General features: G+C 44.2%; 1 protein-coding gene across 1 annotated transcript; it reads left to right on the top strand.

Moving 5' to 3' along the window:
- The first annotated feature begins 782 nt into the window (after positions 1–782).
- Positions 783–21284, top strand: rab35b (RAB35, member RAS oncogene family b). The gene is made up of 6 exons (XM_038281982.1): positions 783–1079; positions 3794–3844; positions 5197–5320; positions 15269–15393; positions 15471–15595; positions 19550–21284. The coding sequence occupies exons 1-6, from the start codon at positions 1028–1030 to the stop codon at positions 19676–19678; spliced, it is 606 nt and encodes a 201-aa protein (XP_038137910.1). The 5' UTR covers positions 783–1027; the 3' UTR covers positions 19679–21284.
- The last annotated feature ends 418 nt before the right edge of the window (positions 21285–21702 follow it).

The raw sequence follows: 21702 nt of genomic DNA, 5'->3' as shown, positions 1-21702 counted from the left end.
TAAACTGAAATAATTTTTAAAAATCTGTTAACTTTTTTTTCCAGAATTCTGACTAAATTCTGACAATAAAAAAAGTCAGAATTCTGAGAAAAAAGTCAGATTTTTGACTTTTTCCCATACTAAACTGAAATAATATTTAAAAATCCGTTAATCTTTTTTCCCCCAGAATTCTGACTAAATTCTGACAATAAAAAAAGTCAGAATTCTGAGAAAAAAGTCAAAATTCTGAGGAATAAAAGTCAGAATTTTGACTTTTTCCCATACTAAACTGAAATAATATTGAAAATTCAGTTAACCTTTTTTTTTCCAGAATTCTGACTAAATTCTGACAATAAAAAAAGTCAGAATTTTGAGATTAAAGTCAGAATTCTGAGAAAAAAGTTAAAGTTCTGAGAAAAAAAGTCAGAATATTGACTTTTTCCCATACTAAACTGAAATAATATTTAAAATTCAGTTAACCTTTTTTTTTCTCAGAATTCTGACTAAATTCTGACAATAAAAAAAGTCAGAATTTTGAGATTAAAGTCAGAATTCTGAGAAAAAAGTTAAAGTTCTGAGAAAAAAAGTCAGAATTTTGATTTTTTTTCCCTTCTAAACTGAAATATTTAAAAATCAGATATCAGTTGTTTTTTCCAGTGGCCCTAATCCTCTTTCGTAATATTATGACTGGTTTTTATCTAAGGTGAAATGATAGGATGTATGTTTTTATTTGGTAGTGAATAAAGCATAAAGTGTGTAGTGATGGTGGCTGAGTCGGGCTCCTCCGGAGCCTGCGCAGTGGGGCCGGCTCTCACTGGGTGCAGCTCCCACTGAGAAGGAAGCAGAGTTTCCGTCTGTTTGCAGCGGAGCGAGCGGGTTGGTGACGCCGAGAAAAACGCCACCGGCTCGGGGGCTCGTCGTTTCAGGCTTCGGTAGTTTCCTCTTTTCTTATCTGGAGGAAGTACATTTTCTACGGAACCAGGAGGAGCTGAGTAGAAAGCCGAGCGAAGAAGCTGCAGACGGCGGAGGTTAGCCACCAGCTACCGGCATGGCCAGGGACTACGATTACCTCTTCAAGCTGCTCATCATCGGTGACAGCGGTAAGCCGACACCGAGGATGCGGGACGGGAAGTGGGCCGCGTCGCATTTTTTCCTGGTATTTTATTAAATGGGCGGATGGATAAATCCAGCGGCGCTCTGTTAACCTCTGCCCGGACTCTGTTACTGTGTCTATTTGTTCAGCATTAAACCGAAAATAAAGAGGGAAATGTACACATCCGCCATGTTTCAGTGACAGGGCGGAGGTTGTGTGTCCGGACTGGGCACGTCAGGCCGGATGCCGCCTCCACACCTCCTGGCTCTGTCTCCCGGTCCGTTCGGTTGTTGTTGTTCAGTTAGTGAAGCTTTTATTGGACCTCTGGACTAATGTCCTCCCTTTGACCCAGTGGCTCCACCGTAGCGGTCTGAAGTAGGAGCCTTTTGGCCTCCGGCTGTAGCTGCTGTTAGCTGAAAGCTAAGCTAACAGCTCTGATTCATACTGAGCTAACTAAAGCGCTCCTTATTACCACGGTTTTCTGTTATGATGTTAACTAAAAGCCTGCTGGATTTGTGTCACGAGTCTGTAAAGTTGACCAACTTGCAGGAAGTTGTTGTAACGACTTAGTTTGGTTAGCTGGTTAGTGGAGGTCTGAGCTGCCTGTTGGTGGAGGAGTTCAGCACTGCAGCTGCTCCATAGAGCTGCCCAGACTGAGGGGAGGAAAACAGCACCTCTTATTATTATTATTAACTGAATATCCAATTCAGTTTATTTCTATAGCTCCAATTCACATGTCATCTCAGGTCACTTTCCAGTTCACCAGATCATCCAGTCAGATTGATTCAAAGTTTTCTATCTAAGGAAAACCAGCTGATTGCATCGACTCATTGACTCTTCAGCAATCCCTCACACTAAGCTTGCTTGTAGTGACAGTGGAGAGGAAAAACGCGTGTGAGCGATGGCCGACTGGGGTTCAAGGAGACAGAAGCAGACATAGAAAAAGAAGCATAGATACAAAAGGTAACAGTAAAAGGCTGCCCCGTTCAGGAAACAGGCAGGCCAGCTCCCATGTCAGAGGATGAAGAGAGCACATCCAGTTAGTCACAGTCAGAGAAACAGGACTACACTGGAAAACAGGCAGAGCTCCAACATCTAGAAACAAAGGTGTTGATGGCAGCAGCACAGCTGATATTTCTCTCCAGGATGGAGTCACACAGCAAAGTGCAGTCAGTCTGTCTTCCTAACCAAGGGACACATGAGCTACAGGTGAATCTATAGAGCTCAGAGCGAGTCGTCTGGAACTAGGGGCACTTTCTAATTTAACTCCAGCCTCCTTTTAACCCTTTATAGGGCACTCAGTGAAATTAGGAAAGTAATCAGCTCTTGTCTTCTACTCCAATAGGGTTGGAGTAGAAGACAAGAGCTGATTACTTTCGTAAGATTCAAAAACATGTATATTTTGATGGCAAAAAATGAATGTCAATGTAAAAAGAAGAAACGCCAACTTGCCAAAAAAAGAAACAATCTTCTATAAGAAATTCATGAAAAACACTCACAGAGTAAAAGAAATACATTTTTTTTTTTGGTCCAACACAACCTTAGAGGCATTAATGCTGATACTAGTACTTACATTTTTCATTTTGTTAACTTTAATATATACATATTTATATTGTTAATTAGGCTTAACTTTTTTCTTGACTTGTTAACTTTTTTTCCAACTTTTTTTCCAGTATGTAATATATCATCAAGGGTTCATCTAATTGTTAAAATGCCAAAATAAGATGTACAGTCATTCAGCATATTTGCTGAATGACTGGGTATAGATCTTGTGCTTCTAGAGCTCACTGAGGGACGGGGAATAAGGGGAATGCAAGTGATCAGAAACAGTAACTTGCCCTATAAAGGGTTTTAAGAGTTTTTTTCCCTCGTTGGAAAAAGGAAAGTGGGGGTTCAATAATCTTTGCTCTCACTGACGGCTCCAATCCTGGCACCAGGAGCCATCAGCTGGCCGGAACAAGGCAGCTCTGCGCGTCGCACACAGCCTGCAGTGTCCCCCTCAGCTGTGCTCCAACTGTCTGCTGTTTGCAAAGATTATTTTGGGGGAAAGTTGAATTGATCTGTTTCGTTGCAGCTGCAGAATTAGTTTAACTTCATGAACTTTGTCTCTAACATAACTTCTCCTGTTCTTCTTACATGTTAGCTAGTCCGTCATGGAGCTGCTGATCTCTGCAGAGTATTTATTGATACACCAATCAATCTGTTGGTGATCAGAGGCTAAACAAAAGCCACCAAGGCAGAGTTTGTTTTGTTTTTGTTCTCCTTTCAGTAAAATTTGCAAACAGTCGAAGCTCCAGCGAGCCGGTTCTACTCAGAGGAAGTCATTTTATTCTTTTTGTTGCTGGAAGCCATACTGTTTTTTAAACTCTTCCTTTTGAAGCTTGGTCTATTGTTAGTCTTAACAAAACTGTGCTGCAAAGATCATAAGAGCCCGTGACCAATCAAATATTAGATCACAAAAGGCTACGAGGCTGGAGAGGAGAGGAGAGGGTTAGGCTGGAACCAGGAAGGTGATCTGATGAAGATAAAGCCTTGATAACGCTCCACAGAGCCACCATCTTTAGTAGAACTTGACTCTGTTCCTTCAAGAAGGGAAAAAAAAACAGTAATTCATCAAATGTTTTCATGATATAAATGACGTTTGTCTCCCTGCTGCAGCTTGTCTAATATTTGTGAATCTGTTTTACAGTAAACTTGTTCCTGTGCTTGTTTCCTTCTCAGGAGTGGGAAAGAGCAGTCTCCTTTTGCGGTTCGCAGACAACACATTTTCAGGTTGGTGGTTCCACCTCTGCTCAGACGGGCCGGGCCTCTATGGAGGGCCGCCATGAAACACGTTAGAACCACAGACCTCAGTGGGACATACTGGGCGATTTCTAAGTGACAGACCAACACAAAGCGGTGAAAGGGGAGGAGAGCAGGTGCAGGTTTTTAGGATTTTAAATAGATGATAACATACGGAGAATGCAGCTATAGCCATGCTCTGGATGCTACAAACATCTAGAGGATATGCTGGGGAAGATTCTCAGTCATCCAGGTCATAGTCATTCCAAACAATCTACTGAAATTTGTTTCCAAGTTTGAAGACGTTTCACTTCCCATTCAGGAAACTTTTTCAATTAAAAATGTCAGAAATAGCGTTGAGTTTTAGTTTTTTTGTTTTGAAAACATGCAAATAGAAACGGACGAACGGGTCCACCTCTTCGGAATGGGAGCCGATTGGCTTCTTTGTTAGCCTGCAATGCCCCATACCTGCCTATGTCTCTGAAAGGGGTCGTTTTCTGCATGTTTTCTAAACACAAAATAAGGATTTGTTGGGCTTCTGTATAAAACCTGGAACTCAACACTATTTCTGACATTTTGAATTGAAAAAACTTCCTGGATGGGAAGCAAAACATCTTCAAACTTGGAAACAAAGTCCAGTGGATTGAATTTTTTTTTTTTTGGAACATCTGGAGGATGTTCGGCTCTCGAGCTGAAAAAACTAACCGGATTAATGGATTATTGAAATAATCGTCAACTAATTTAGTAATTGATTAATGGTTAACTGGATAGTATAGAGACTCTAAAACATGCCTTTAGTTGACAGAGCGACCTACTTAGAGCAGGAATTATAGCAAGATTGTAAAACAAAATATATCAATATTATGCATTTAGGAAAAAAAACTGTTCGTCTGTCAATCTAATCCATCCAGAACTCCTCAAGTGGAAAAGTTTTAGTTTCACCTGGTTTAATTTCTTCTTTAAGGAACCTTAAATTATGAATCGATTAATCTAAAAAGTGATTAACTGATTTGAAAAATATCGCTAGTTGCAGTCCTAGTTGGCTCCTCTGGTCCGATTGGACCAACCCTCAACTGTGTGGCCTGCATGCAGATTGCTGTGGAGCACGGTGGTGGCAGCATCATGCTGGAGTGACATTCAGGAAGGAAAGCTGTTAAAGGGAGAGGTCTGGATCAAACCAGACTGGGCCAGTATCTAAACATGGCCTCCCTCCAGTTCAGAGTTCAGTTCTCCCTGGTGTTGGTCCGTCACCTGGAAGTCCAATAAAACCCAATGAAGCTTGTGGATCCAATGTGACAAAATGCAGAAGTGTCTGAAAAGCTTTTGTCTGTGTCTGCTTCCAGGTAGCTATATCACCACGATAGGAGTGGACTTCAAGATCCGGACGGTGGAGATCAACGGGGAGAAGGTGAAGCTGCAGATCTGGGACACGGCGGGCCAGGAACGCTTCCGAACCATCACCTCCACGTAAGTAGAGAGCCGTCTTCATGCCACCGATCGAAGCGTGCAGCCACAGGAAGCCGTTTGTGGTCGTCAGATTAGAAACGACACGAGGAAGCAGTTAGCAGGCGGCTAGGCTAACTGTGTGAAACTGGGTGGGATTCCCCACAGTTCCTAATTACAGACGCAGGAGGGAGGCTCCCAGCTGCAGAGCTGCATGACGCTAACAGCCTGGCTGCTTCATCCATGTTTGTTTTGATCTTCTTGATGAAACAGCATTTAGGATGATCTGTGTTTTACAAACTGGAACCCTTTAGCTCCATGAACGTCTGCGTGGACCACCTGATTGGACTTCCCTCCTCCCTCCAGAAATCCTCTAACTTCATTCCTTATTATTCGCTCTGTGACTTAGTGCCCTGTCCCACCTTACCGATTTATCCAGCGTCTGCCTGACGTTCCAAGAATCTCCTAAAACGCTGGCATATGCTGAACTTTCTATTTATTCCTTTCAATTTCACCTGAGTGAAGTTGGCCCCCCACCTTCTTCAAATCAGACGAAATGGGTGTCAATTAACTCAGCTCCGTTTGTGCTGCTTTGGCTTTGAAGATATTAATGAAAACGTAAAGGTTAAAAGGTCAACCAGCCCCCCCACCTTCTTCAAATCAGACAAAATTGGTGTCAAACATTTGTGCAGCAAAAATTTTTGTTTGTGCCGCTATCATTCTTTTTACAGTGTTAATATAAATTATAAGTTGCTAACCTATGATTACAGAATGATATAATCAAAGGTTAGAAACTAATTTATATGAAATTCAGAGTTTCAGAATGAACAAATGTTCACTGACCTTTGATGGCTTCTACAAACAATTATTAATATCATTAAAATGATAGCAGTACAAAAATTATATGTATTTTAAGATATGTATTTTTAAATTTTTTATATATTTATTTAAAATATTTTATATTTAAAATTAATTTCGACCTTTTGACCTTTACATTTTCATTATTATCTTCAAAGCCAAAGCAGCACAAACGGAGCCGAATTAATTGACACCCATTTCGTCTGATTTGAAGAAGGTGGGTGGGCTGGTTGACCTTTGATGACCTCTAGAAACATCTCTTTATATCTTTAAAATGATAGCGGCACAACTGAAAATTTTTGCTGCACAAACGTTTGACACTAATTTTGTCTGATTTGAAGAAGGTGGGGGGCCAACTTCACTCAGGTTTAAATTTTAGGCGTAAACGTAGAATATTCATAACGAGTCCAGAACTAATGTCTAACGACATCCTAACTTATGCATAACGCACGGTAGCATAATGGGCATTATGAAGCAGCAGTTGAAGCTGCTTCCCTCAGGAGCAGCGATGATGCCGCCCACCCAAAAAAAAAAAAAACAGAAAAAAGAAAGAAGGTTTTTGGTGGCAGCAGATTCAGCGTCATGTCTGCTGGTGGGCGTGAACGCAGGGAGGATCCATCACACTCACCTTCTGGCTCACCCTATGATGGGGATGAAGTCTGGAGGATAACAGGGTTCCCGCGGGTCCTTAAAAAGTCTTAAAAGGTATTCAATTCTTCAAAATAAAACTAAGGCCTTAATTGGTATTAAAATGTCTTAAATCATCTTTAGTAGGTCTTAATTTTTAAAACATCACAAATAGGATTATTTTTTATTACGATTTATTTTTGTAATCTAAAAATGTTAAAATTGACTTTTTGATTTTTTATTTAAAACAAAATAACGTCTCGCCATTATTGGTTCCGTCCCGACAGCGGAACCAATAAAGCGTTGTTGCGGCCAGGACATTTGGGAGATGCTCCATTAACTTTTTGTCTGGAAAATATGAGCAAGTGTAAATGTAACCAAAATTGTCTCCAGCCAAGAGTTTTCTCCATGGCTAAAACCAGGGAACATACATGAGGCTCAGTGGATTTAATGCAAGAAGTCATTCAAGCTCAGAACGATGGGAATTAAGGCAGTGGAGTCGCACATGCGAAGCACGAAACACAAAGCGTCAAAATGGAGTTACAGAGAAACAGCCGGTATTTCTCAGTTTAGTTCCACCCTTGTCTCTGCAACGCCTCCACTTATCACCAAATCAAACATACTAAGAAAACCATACAAAGAAAAATAGCTGCAAAAAAGACTTAGCACTGGTTATGTTGGGGCTTTAAAACTGATTTGTTTCGTTCCCTGCTAAAACAAAGTTTGTGAATTCAGTTAAATAATTGTTCAAATATATCTGTCATTTGTGTGTTTTTAGCTTTCTTCCTGTATGGGAAGCTTTTCAACATTTGAAACATTAGTGCAGTGGTTTATGTTAAAATAAACCTTTGGGTTAAGTTGTCGCGAGCAGGTTTTTTGTGTGTTTCTTTTTAATTTGGTCTTAAATTTTTATTTCAAGTGGCATTAAAAAGTCTTAAAACGTCTTGAATTTAACTTGCCTAATGCTGTAGGAACCCTGGATAAGCTGGACGCCACGACTTATGAGTAACTTATAGTGAACGTATGTCAACAATCAGATAGCTTACCTGTAGCTTATGGCCCACGTATGAACATACGCTGCCATACGATGTATGTTGACGTGTTCCAGAAAGCTCATAACTCATACAATAACATTCCCATAACTTATCCAACGTATGCCAGCCTTTTTTCCAGATTTTCCCTACATCAGTTCAGGCATACGCTGGTCTAAATCATCAAGGTGTGACAGGGGCTTGAGCGTTGGCGCCGCGTGCGCCTCAGGGCTCATAATCAGGCTTAGCTGTTGGCTAATTGATCACGCCTCTGAGCTGCAGCATTTATCTGGGGACGGTTTGATATGAATTCAGCAGCAAACTAAAACTCTGTGTTGATTTGTGAGAAAGGAGGAGCTCGGGAAGGCCAGGCATCCCAAACATCTGCAGTGATTCACAGACTGCTGGTGGAGATGCTAACGTCAGACCTGTTTGCCTCAGAACGCCGCCGCCTACCTCTACGCTATGACTAATTTACTCTGTTTGGCCAAAATTCATCTAATTCATTAAGCCCTGAGGGTCTGAGGAGCAAATTCTGCCTGAAATTAAATGTAAATTAAAGCAAGTTCAGCTCCTAAACTATAAATTGGAAATACAGTTGTTTGTGTTTGTGTGACAGAAAGACATTTAGGAATATTTTTAAGGTGGAATCACTATTTTTAATGTCACCATGTCTGATTTATAGGTGATTAAAAAAAAAAATATTCACCCTTAAATCTCCTTTTATTTGTTTACACAGCTACAAAACTAAAAGTACTTGTGAAAAAATAATTTTGAACCAAGTTTAGAAATTTTAAACCCCATTTGAAAGGTGTGTGGATGAAACACCATGTGACTGTGTTTAGGCCGTTTCTATAAATGAATAAACATGAGAAGGTGCCAGTTGGGCCCTGAACCGGGCCCCGCCGGGCTTAAGAGGTTAATTGACTCTTTATTATGGATTTAGCTGTTAGCTGTTCTGTATTCCTGGAGCTCATTGCTCTGAGTATCTCATCAGATAAGAAGGTGAAACTGAAGTTTTACTGTTGGTTCCTGAATCGGCTCCTCCAGTTTAGTTTGATCCTGATCTGCAGACATCTCTTTAGGTCTGATTTATACATTCTTGTGTTTAAAGTTTGCCTATAAATGAGTGGTTGTGGCTCCTGGTGTGGTGGTTATAATTAGAAGCTCACTGAAGGCCAAACAGGCTCTGTTGGATTTTATCTCGGTGGATCACAGCCTTTTGTCTTCCCGCTTCGTCACATTAGTGTTATCACCACTAAGAGATGGTTTTTCAGGTTCCAGCTTCCCTCCTGACGTCTCTGACAGCAACTTTTAATGCAGAGATGTTGTGGATGAAGATCCTTCAGTCTGGATCTGGATTAACAGCTGATCTCCATAGATGCTACTTTTTCTTTTCTGTTTCCTCTGGTTTCATTTTTAAAGGTGTCTGTCAGTAGAAACGTTTCTTCTGTTGACTTTAACACCAAAGAGCCAATCGATCAGCTTTAGCGCATCGGCTGATCAGATCGAGAAGCAAATCTGATTTAATTTAAGGGAAGATTTATTTCAGACGCCTCCTTTTAAAATGCAGCATCATCGTGACAGACGGACTAAACCGGAGGAAGAATAATTCCTGCTAACGACGGGGATAGAAGAAACGTTAACATGAACATTAAGGGCGTTTCTCAACTCACAAGAACGTGACTCATGTTCTCGCCAAGAACGGTCTTGAGAAGAAGACAGAAAACTGTGGACTGAGAACGGGAACACGCAGCATAAATCTGGGTCACTTGGAGCAGAAGCGTACTGATGACATCACCACACGCTCTGCTCATCTGGAGCTGCATTTCTCCTCCTGTTACTAATAGTCTCTAGATATTAATATATTAAAACTTTTTCATTTAGTGGGGGAATAATAATGAACACAGTCAGATAAACACAAATCAAATGAACATTTTGCCAAATGAAACAAAAAAAACTCTGAGTCAGCGGATCTTCACACACGGCTATGCAGAGAGAGGGCTGCTGCAGACGGGCTGACGTTAGCCCCGGCTTCTGCAGACGGGCTGACGTTAGCCCCGGCTTCTGCAGACGGGCTGACGTTAGCCCCGGCTTCTGCAGACGGGCTGACGTTAGCCCAGGCCGCTGCAGACGGGCTGACGTTAGCCCCGGCTTCTGCAGACGGGCTGACGTTAGCCCCGGCTTCTGCAGACGGGCTGACGTTAGCCCCGGCTTCTGCAGACGGGCTGACGTTAGCCCCGGCTTCTGCAGACGGGCTGACGTTAGCCCCGGCTTCTGCAGACGGGCTGACGTTAGCCCCGGCTTCTGCAGACGGGCTGACGTTAGCCCCGGCTTCTGCAGACGGGCTGACGTTAGCCCCGGCCGCTGCAGACGGGCTGACGTTAGCCCCGGCCGCTGCAGACGGGCTGACGTTAACCCCGGCTTCTGCAGACGGGCTGACGTTAGCCCCGGCCTCTGCAGACGGGCTGACGTTAGCCCCGGCCGCTGCAGACGGGCTGACGTTAGCCCCGGCCGCTGCAGACGGGCTGACGTTAGCCCCGGCCGCTGCAGACGGGCTGACGTTAGCCCCGGCCTCTGCAGACGGGCTGACGTTAGCCCCGGCTTCTGCAGACGGGCTGACGTTAGCCCCGGCCTCTGCAGACGGGCTGACGTTAGCCCCGGCCTCTGCAGACGGGCTGACGTTAGCCCCGGCCTCTGCAGACGGGCTGACGTTAGCCCCGGCTTCTGCAGACGGGCTGACGTTAGCCCCGGCCTCTGCAGACGGGCTGACGTTAGCCCCGGCCGCTGCAGACGGGCTGACGTTAGCCCCGGCCGCTGCAGACGGGCTGACGTTAGCCCCGGCTTCTGCAGACGGGCTGACGTTAGCCCCGGCCTCTGCAGACGGGCTGACGTTAGCCCCGGCCTCTGCAGACGGGCTGACGTTAGCCCCGGCCTCTGCAGACGGGCTGACGTTAGCCCCGGCCGCTGCAGACGGGCTGACGTTAGCCCCGGCCGCTGCAGACGTTAGCCCCGGCCGCTGCAGACGTTAGCCCCGGCCGCTGCAGACGGGCTAACGTTAGCACTGGCTGCTGCTACCCTTGGAGCTCTGCTGGTTGCCACGGTCCTCTCAACAACTTTTTTTTAAATTACGCACTAAATCGGTAAATGTTCCATATAGTGAAGCTTGAAGTATTACATTCTTGCCTTAAAGCTACAGTGTGTAATTTTCAGCGACATCTAGCGGTCAGACTGCAGACTGCAGCAACATGAACGTCTCCCCCCCACCGCTTCTCCCCCCCAACAGTACGGCGAGCGTTACGGGACAAAATGTCTTCCACGACGTCCGCATCACCTACCTTCTCAAGTGATGAGGTTTGTTTACATAGATAATTTTACAGATAGTATTTCATTAGTCTGTGTAGGGTATAGATTTCATGTAGACTTAAGATAATAAATATACCCGTTATTTTTTCTACGTCGTTGTGACGTTTTGGTGAGCTGCTTTGCATGGTGATATAAACAGACGAAGTAATTGTAGTCATTAGTTTAACAGCGAGATTGTGTTCGCTAGAAGAATATATATTCCCCGTTTACAGAGTCCAAGTCTTGTTTGTGGCACGGGGGTTACAAGGCAAGGAAGAGGGAAAGGAAGAGGGCAGAGAGGCCGGGGTGAGCGTGCAGCTGGGGCCAGGCGAGAGAGGGGAGCCAGCGGGGTGAGAGCAGAGGAGGAAAGGCTTGAAGATCTCCAAAGGAGCCGGAGAGAAGTAACCGAGGTATATATCCAGAAAATTATTTTACAGAAAATTACTGAATCATTACCTGTGAAACGTCAGGGACGTTGCTGAATAAGTATACTGGAGAGTAACAGCATCATCACGCAGCATGTTATTGTTTTAGACAGGTCTGAGCATCCTGTACTCCAAAAACTGCAGTGATATTAGACAATTGTGTGTATAGGATTAATTACCTGTCCAAGAGAAAACTGGCAACTTGAGCGTCACTTTGAAAACCTTTTTCCTCCATCAGTGACTTCCATCGTGTAAATGCCGTGCCAATGTTGATCCGTGTTTTTTGTCGTTTCTTGTCACTCTTGCGTTTATTCTCGTCGTGTTTCCGCTTCTTAGATGACGGGGGTTCGGTGTCCGCCGCTTTTCGTTGTGATACAGAGTAGGCATGATCCTCCATTCGTCTGATGTTTGGCCACACAGTGCCAAACAGTTTGCAAAGTCACTCACGCCTGCCGCCTTGTTCACCTTTCTTGTTACCGAGGCGCAGTATACCTGCTTCTTCTTCTTCTTTGGTTTCAGGCAGACTAAACGCTTCTCAGGCATAATACTGCCATCTACTGTTCAGTACCGTCTCAGTTCATCTCTCTCAACTTGCCGTAGTTATTTTCGAGCGTCATGGGAGATCTCGCAATCGCTAGTTTGTTGCCTCTGCGCTGCCGTAGCGCAAAGATGTCAGCCTCCATGGCTGCGAGACCCGCTCCTATGTAATTATAAATAACGAATTCTAAGGCAACGCAAATGTTATGGTTAAAAGGCTGAGCTCATAGGTGATGATAAATAACATAGTTATGTATAATATATTAAATTTCTGAATTTATATGCCTGTAATTATTACACACTGTAGCTTTAAAATTATCTTAAAACGTACTTTTATTGAACAACAGCAACAGAAAAGAGAGCTTTTAACTTAAAGGAATAGTACACCCAAAACATGATTAGCCTTCATTTTCTACTCACCCCCATGCTGAACAACACTCTGGAGTACTTTTTTGATATCTCAAATGCATCTGGAGATCTGGGAGGCTTCTTGCTGTCTGCTGACATTCAAATAATGGAGGTCTATGGCGCCCGAGGCAGAAAGGTCCATAAAAGTCCACAAAAAACGTGTCAATATTCCTCCATACTGCTCGTCCAATGTATTCCAAGTGTCCTGAGTGGGTAGCGTCCATAATTTACTCGAAACGAAGTCATTTAGAATGTTTTTAGAGCATAAACAGTAGTGTATAGGATTTCCTGAAAGCGCGCACACGCGCGCTCACGACGCTACGGAAGCCGGCAGACCAAACCAGATGAAAGTGCGCATTCAGCGTCTGCTCTTCCAATAATGCAAGCGTAGAAGAAGAAATGTGCCGTTTACCTGTGCAAAGAAAGAAACAACAAAAGAAAAATATCTGAGGACTTCAGTGTTGAGGAAGAGCATGAGTTCTTTGCCGAGCTGAATGCGCACTTTCATCTGGTTTGGTCTGCCGGCTTCCGTAGCGTCGTGAGCGCGCGTGTGCGCGCTTTCAGGAAATCCTATACACTACTGTTTATGCTCTAAAAACATTCTAAATGACTTCGTTTCGAGTAAATTATGGACGCTACCCACTCAGGACACTTGGAATACATTGGACGAGCAGTATGGAGGAATACTGACACGTTTTTTGTGGACTTTTATGGACCTCTCTGTCTCGGTCACCATAGACCTCCATTATTTGAATGTCAGCAGACAGCAAGAAGCCTCCCAGATCTCCAGATGCATTTGAGATATCAAAAAAGTACTCCAGAGTGTTGTTCAGCATGGGGGTGAGTAGAAAATGAAGGCTAATCATGTTTTGGGGGTACTATTCCTTTAATACTCTGAGCTCTATGAGCGCTAACCTGGAAGCTGCTGCTGCAGTGCATGCTGGGACAGCTGTTAGTCTGGAGGACGGACAAGTCTGCTCTGGTGCATGCTGGGTAAAGAGGGTGGAGCCAGAACAGCATCAGAGGACTTTGTCCGTTCTCAGTCTTCATGTTCTTGTGAATTGGAAGAGTACTAGGGCTGAGGCTGATGACGTTTCACGAGAACGCACAAGTACACATATTAAGAAACGGCTTAACTCTGTAAAATCTGCTGCTGCTGGTGACTGGAACGGTCTGTAAAATATTCTTAAACTGGATAGACTCATTCCAATTTCATCCTGCCATTGCAGCTGCTTCTCTACAGTCATCTTTGGGTTTTCTGTTGCGTCTTAAATAGTATTTTCTGTATGTATTACTAATGTATTTATTTTAGCCCTACTTCCCTTTTCCTAAGTGGTTACTCCGCTTGTCAGGCTGCCATTGTAAATACTTGAACTTGTTCTTAACGGTATATATAAAAAGATGTGTCTGATGAAGTTATCAGCAGTTTTTAGTAAAGTTAAAATATAGTTCACCATCAAACGAAGCTTGAGGAAACCTGCTGGTGGCGACAGGATCTTTAGAAACAATAAAGATTCTTTATTGCACTCAAACCGCGTTTTGCTAAATTAATATTTAACTCTCTGATTTTACATAAATCTTCAGTCAGAAGTATCTAAAGTTTGCATCAAGCTGCAGGATTTTTTTTATTTATGTTTGTTGCCTTGGTGAATTTAGTGCATTGCTGCTTCTAGTCCGAAGCGCTCAGTAATGAGCAGCAGGACTGCAGCAGCAGCGCAGACGAGCAGGAATCCAAATCTTCCTGAACGGATAAAGTCATGAGGATGTTTGGGCCCCAGAGGAGAATTCCCGTCCCAGTTTAATAAGGCTGCAGAACAGGAGGCCCGTTCAGGCCCATTGTCACTGAAGTGGAGGTCATGGCGCCTCGTTATGTCCTAAAGGAATTCCAGAGGCTCTGACTGTCTGTCAAACAGCTGAAGTTTGATAAAATGGTTAAAACTAACAAACATAAGAGGATGGAAATGAGCTGATGGGATGAATTCAGCAGCAAAGCTCCTTTGATTGCCATCAAATAAAGGCTGCAGCTTGGTGGGCTTTCTCCCCCGGGCGTCTAACTCTGCATCTCCGTACGTCTCCCCTCCTCCTCATCTAATGAACCAGTTCTGTTGTGTTGAAACTAATGAGCCCAGTTCTAGTTTACTGGTAAAAAGCTCCAGATTGAGTGCTTTCTGGCCCACAGCATCACAGATCCTCTGCTGTACGCCACAGTGTGATATACGAGGCTTTTTCTGAGTTTTGAGCTGTAATCTGGTCTGATCCAGTTCCAGTCTGCTGGATGTTCTCCATCTTTTCGGGTTTTTATTGTCTTTTTCTACAGACGTATCTGTCTGATAACCAAAAGAGTGGAGCGCAATTCCCGCTCCCCAACCAGAAGGATGTTCGCTCATTCGCTGCGCCGCTCTAAGTTGTGCTAGGACGCTCCACGCTCACTCAAAGTTTCAGACCAGATGAAGCTACTGTGAGAAAAAGCAGAGAGAGCAGAACGTTAGAGATTGAACTAACAGATTCTGCAGAGTGGGAGAATAGAGATAGAATGATGAAAAAGGGGTCCCTATGTCCTCCAGCAGTCTAAGCCTATAGCAGCATAACTATAGAGATAGCTCAGGGTTACCTGAACCAATTCTGAAATCGCACCTTTACTTGTGTTATCTTTGCTATCTTTACCTCAGGAGCCTCTTAATGTGTCGGTCATCAGTATGAACCAGCTGTCTGATCGCTCACCGTCTCCCTTTGCTCCTCAGATACTACAGAGGGACGCACGGGGTCATAGTGGTTTATGACGTCACGAGTGCCGAGTCCTTCGTCAACGTCAAACGATGGTTACATGAAATCAACCAGAACTGTGACGACGTGTGCCGAATATTAGGTGGGTTTCCTTCTAAAGGCGTCCTTCAGGACGGTGGCCTCCGTTAACCCATGAATGCTTTCTGGGAAATGTTCCAGTGGGAAACAAGAACGACGACCCGAGCTCCAAGGTGGTGGAGACGACCGACGCTCAGAAGTTCGCAGAGCAGATGGGAATCAGCCTGTTTGAGACGAGCGCGAAGGAGAACATCAACGTTGAAGAGGTAGGAGGAACATAGCTTTATGTGCTGGAGAAACACAGGGAGGCGCAGAGTGAAAGGAAAGGGGGGGGGGGGGGGGGGGGGGGGGGGGGGGGGGCTCGTATTAGGACAAAATGCACAAGTAAAAAAAGTGGGTAAAAATCCGGGCGTGCACTTTACGATTTTTCTTTTTGCCCTTTTTGGGTCGATTCTTCAGTGCGAGAATCTTTAGATCGGGCCCGACTTTCAGCCTGATGGTGCGTGGTGTAGTGAACAGGGGGTAACAAGGGGCGATCGGCTTCTAACGACCACCTCCCATCAGGAATCGTAAGGCTGGGAGAAAATCAAACATGTTTGAAATTCAGTCGGCCGTCATTAGATCGTATCGGAGCGTCAGGTCGCACAGTGTGAGAAAATACATCATGAGTGGTGAACTTTTGTCGTACAGTGTGAGCTGTAGCTGCTTGCAGTGATTAAAAACATTGCATAGTGTTTGCCCTGCTTAAAGGAATAGTACACCCAAAACATGATTAGCCTTCATTTTCTACTCACCCCCATGCTGAACAACACTCTGGAGTACTTTTTTGATATCTCAAATGCATCTGGAGATCTGGGAGGCTTCTTGCTGTCTGCTGACATTCAAATAATGGAGGTCTATGGCGCCCGAGGCAGAAAGGTCCATAAAAGTCCACAAAAAACGTGTTAATATTCCTCCATACTGCTCGTCCAATGTATTCCAAGTGTCCTGAGTGGGTAGCGTCCATAATTTACTCGAAACGAAGTCATTTAGAATGTTTTTAGAGCATAAACTGTAGTGTATAGGATTTCCTGAAAGTGCGTTCCCGACGCAACGGAAACCGCAGCAGACCAAACCAGATGAAAGTGCGCATTCAGCTCGGCAAAGAACTCATGCTCTTCCTCAACACTGAAGTCCTCAGACATTTTTCTTTCGTTGTTTCTTTCTTTGCACAGGTAAACAGCACATTTCTTCTTCTACGCTTGCATTATCGGCAGAGCAGACGCTGAATGCGCACTTTCATCTGGTTTGGTCTGCAGCGGTTTCCGTAGACTCGTGAACGCGCTTTCAGGAAATCCTATACACTACTGTTTATGCTTTAAAAACATTCTAAATGACTTCGTTTCTAGTAAATTCTGGACGCTACCCACTCAGGACACTTGGAATGCATTGGACAAGCAGTATGGAGGAATATTGACACGTTTTTTGTGGACTTTTATGGACCTTTCTGCCTCGGGCGCCATAGACCTCCATTATTTGAATGTCAGCAGACAGCAAGAAGCCTCCCAGGTCTCCAGATGCATTTGAGATATCAAAAAAGTACTCCAGAGTGTTGTTCAGCATGGGGGTGAGTAGAAAATGAAGGCTAATCATGTTTTGGGTGTACTATTCCTTTAAGGCTATGTTCACTCTGCAGGCATTAGTGCAACGTAAGTTTCCCATATGTGCAGTAGAGGATGCGGTGACGTCACAGGCGGCGGCGTGCTCTGTGTTTACAGAAATAAACATGGATGCTAGTGCTCGAGCACATCTAAAGCTCTTTCATTTCTTTCCCAGCCTCAGCCAGTTCATTAACAACAATCTTTAAATAAGATTGAAATTAAAGACCAGATCCCGGTTGCATAAAGACAAAGGCTACGTTCACACTACTGCCTGATGTGACACAAATCCAAATTTTGCCCTTAAGCAACCTGTATGCGATATTTTAATGACGGCGTGAACAAAACACAGATCAGATTTTTTTTCCAATGCAACAAAGACCACTTGGCTCTGTGGTCCTGAATCCGATACGAATGGGATCTTTTCAAATGTGACCTGTGTCTCTCTAAAGGTTGGGAAAGATCGCTAGATGAGCTGCAGCACTACCATCCATGTTTACTTCCTGGATTGTGATGTCATTGTGTCCTCTATTACGCATGTGGAACAGCTCAGTTCACACAGGAGATCACATACTGTTGGGATATATTTGGAATAATAAATAATAGAATATTAGCATGTTGTGATAAAGTTAATTATTTTCCTTAATGTAATGATAAGACTTGAACATTCATATATTTTAGATTCATTGCACGATAACTGAAATATTTCAGTTCCTTTATTGTCTTAATACGGATGATTTTGGCATACAGCTCATGAAAAACCAAAATTCCTATCTCACAAAATTAGAATATCATGAAAAAGGTCTCTAAAGGAGCTATGCACCTAATCATCTGAATCAATAAATTAACTCTAAACACCTGAAAAAGATTCCTGAGGCCTTTAAAACTCCCAGCCTGGTTCATCACTTAGAACCCCGATCATGGGTCAGACTGGCGACCTGACTGCTGTCCAGAAGGTCATCATTGACACCTTCAAGCAAGAGGCTATGACACAGGAAGATATTTCTGAACCAATAGGCTGTTCCCAAAGTGCTGCTGCATCAAGGCACCTCAGTGGGAAGGAAAAAGTGGCAGAAAACGCTGCACAACCAGAAGAGGAGACCGGACCCTGAGGAAGATTGTGGAGAAGGTTCGATTCCAGACCTTGGGGGACCTGCGGAAGAAGTGGAGGGAAACTGGAGTAGAAACGTTTAGAGCAACCGTGCACAGGCGTGTGCAGGAAATGGGCTACAGGTGCCGCATTCCCCAGGTCAGGCCACCTTTGAACCAGAAACAGCGGCAGAGAGGCCTGACCTGGGCTACAGAGAAGCAGCTCTGGACTGTTGCTCAGTTTTACACGTCATTTGGAAATCAAGGTGCCAGAGTCTGGAGGAAGACTGGAGAGAAGGAAATGCCAAGATGCCAGAAGTCCAGAGTCAGGTAGCCACAGTCAGTGACGGTCTGGGCCGCCATGTCAGCTGCTGGTGTTGGTCCACTGGGTTTTATCAAGGGCAGGGTCAATGCAGCTATCAGGAGATTTTGGAGCACTTCATGCTTCCATCTGCTGAAAAGCTTTAATGAGATGAAGATTTCATTTTTCTGCACCACCTGGCAGCTGCTCTCTAGCCTCGTGAGACCATCCTGATCTCGCGAGCTTTCAAGGTTTCACTCGCAGATCAGTCTGGAGACTCTCCGTTGAAGAAAATTTGGAGCCGTTCACCAAACGAACGTCCAATCAGCGTTGGCTTTGAGGCGGGTTGAGGTGTGACGCAACGAGAAGCGCGACAGTTCAGTCTAAAGAACATGGCGGCTTCAGCCGATGAAACTAGCGTTAGCGTGGCTATCGAGCAAGTTTTATCGGAATTACAGAGTATTTCTTCACTGAAAGAAGAGCAAAACACTGCTCTGGAGGCTTTTCTCAGAGGAAAAGATGTTTTTGCTCTTCTCCCGACTGGTTTCGGCAAGAGTTTGATCTATCAATTGGCTCCTCTTCGTCGTCGCTCTGTTAGTACGTCATTTGCTTCGTTGATCTGATTGGTTTATTTGGCCCGTCTATCACCAGCATAGGCCAATCAGCTAACCAGTATTTTCGCCCCTTCCCAAAATTACTTCAACGGAAGGTTTCCAGATGGATATGCGGAGCAAATCCATCTGGCGGAGTCAGGTTACCTGCTCACAGAGCCCAAACCACTGCTAAATGGTTCACTGACCATGGAAAATATTATGGAAAATAATGAACTTCATCACAATATGTTAATATTTTGAGAAGGAGCTGTTTCCACAAAAGAAAGTTATATTTGGATAATGTCAGGCTGCTGTGTGAACGTAGCCTAAGCTAACTGAGCCGTCTGCTGCCTTCATCGGTCTCCATGGCGTTTGTTCAATGATGATCTCTGAAAAGCCTCTGAGGTTTTCACCCTGAGATGAAATAACGCACAATAAATGATAACATGTTTGGTTTGAAGGCCTGGAAGTGATGGAGGATTTTCCTTTCTCTCCGTTTGTTTCAATCTCTGGAATAAAATCCCATTAGAATCAGTTCAGTTTAACTGGTTTCTGTCTGTTTCCTCCCAGTTTAACGCCGCTGTGTTTCTCTGTTCCCAGATGTTTAACTGCATCACAGAGCTGGTGTTAAAAGCCAAGAAGGAGGTGCTGGCCAAGCAGCAGCAGCAGCAACAGAACGACGTTGTCAAACTGACCCGGAACAGTAAACGGAAGAAAAAGTGCTGCTAGCGAAGCGGCGCCCGAAAGGCCGCAGGCGTCCTCTCTCTCTCTCCTCACACTCTCACACCACCACACGGGACTCAGAGCGTCTAAATTAAAGAGCAGATAAAGATTTAATGAAAAATAAATGGAAATAATGTCCCCTTTGGACAAACTAATCATGGAAACTTTAAAAGAATTGTACAGATTTTTTTTTTTTATTATTAAATGTCAGATCAGGTTTTATTTGGAATGGATCAAATGAGCCCCCCACCACCCCCTAAATACTCCTCCATCAGTTGATCATCTCCTTCTCATCTCCGCTGCACACGGGACGCCCCGGCTCCGCCCCGCGCCTGAGGGGGGAGGAGCAGACTTTCCGTGGGACGGGTTTCTGTGGAAGGAGCGAGGACTCTGTGCTCCAGAGACGGAAGGTCTCGCCGCCTCTCTCATGTGCGCACGTTTCAGAGGCCTGCTCTCCTGCAGCCTACGTCACGCCAACAGATCACGAACTCCTCGGTCGGGGTGGAGATGAATCCCGACGACGATTAGCAGATTAGCCTAAAGGACAGAACTGGTGTTTTCATGTTTTCCTGTATTTTTGCCAAGCTTCCCTTCCTTCATCGTCTAACCTGAGCCGCCGTTAACTCCTCCTGTTTTTATTTTGCCTCTCTGATTGCACTGTTCACTGCAGTCTTATTTCCCTGTCAGAGTTTAAACCTTTTTTTTAAACAGTTACTGCCAACATAGAATAAAGAAATGATAGATTTATCAGAAGCTCAACAGAGCCTCTCATTGGACTGTTGCCATAGCGGCCGTAGGCTGCCAGGAAACAGGGTGAATCGGCGTCTGATGGGACCCTGTTGAGTCCTCAGGAAGTGCCCCCCCCCCCCTCCCCTCTTCTTCTGTGTTTCTGCTGCCACCAGCCTTGTTCCTCCTACAGCCACATATCAGCGCCTCTCAGCCGTGGATGGACCCACCGTCTGCCAGCGAAGGAACCGTGACATTCGCTGGTTTTTAACTCTTTATTTTTGGTGTTTAGATTATTTTTTTCTTTTGTTTCCAGATGTGTGTAAAACCTGAACCATGCGTTCGGTTCTGGAGCCGGTCGGTGTCACCGTGCAGAACATTGGGAACTGCTGACTGATGCAGCGTTTTCGGTGTCCATGGCGACAGCCAGGCTCACTGTTGGGAGCGTTAACATAAGAACAAATGGGAATGAACTGCAGGACTGGGTTCGCTGGTTCTGGACTGGAACCGGAGAGGCTGAAGCGGCTCACAGCAGCGATTGGGAGAGTTTGAAAGCAGACGGAGAAGGAGGTGCCGTGGAAGCGTCTGTCCTCTGAGCGGGTTCCAAAGGCCTAGAGATGCTATCAGAAATCTAAACTTTGATTTCTCTTTTATAAATATATATATATATATATCTAAATAAACAGATGTGTGTTCATATTCGGTATAGAACACGATTAGCACACCAGACTGAGCATGAGGTCGACATGCTCCGTGTGCTGTGGTTAGAACACGCCATCGTCAGCTGTGGTTTGCTGTACACTGGAGAAACAAAAGATGTCCAATTTCCCTTCATGGAATAAATCAAGTAATAAACGTTTTAAAGAAATAAATATTTGACACATAACGGCTCATCCTGGTCCTCACTTTGTTCTCTGACTATTTTTATGAGAATAAAACTAGAGAAGCTTTAAAAGTTGCAGCTGGTTCGGTTCAACCAGTTTGACCCATATTATAAAAGCAATAACAGGGAAATAGTTCAAAGCTTTCTCATCGTCTGGATTATTAGGATTTATAGAAAAAAACAAAATTGTTTTATATATTTCTGATTCCTAAGTTGAGTGGAAGGTAAAAGTGCAGTACTTCGTGCAAAAGAGCCCAAACAAAACACAGAATGCATATAAATAGAAATAATTTAGTTTGCACTAGATTTAAGATTTTATCTTTAAAACATAATCGTCAAAAGCCTGAAATATTTTCTTCCGTTTAATAAAAAATGTTCATCAGTTTCACTGTGAAACATGAAAAATATCCAGAGATGTCAA

Source organism: Cyprinodon tularosa, unplaced genomic scaffold, assembly GCF_016077235.1.
Source record: "Cyprinodon tularosa strain WSP-4 unplaced genomic scaffold, ASM1607723v1 ctg178, whole genome shotgun sequence".
Taxonomy (NCBI): Eukaryota; Metazoa; Chordata; class Actinopteri; order Cyprinodontiformes; family Cyprinodontidae; genus Cyprinodon; species Cyprinodon tularosa.
The sequence above is the reverse complement of the archived record's forward strand: the minus strand, read 5'-3'. Positions and strand labels throughout refer to the sequence as shown.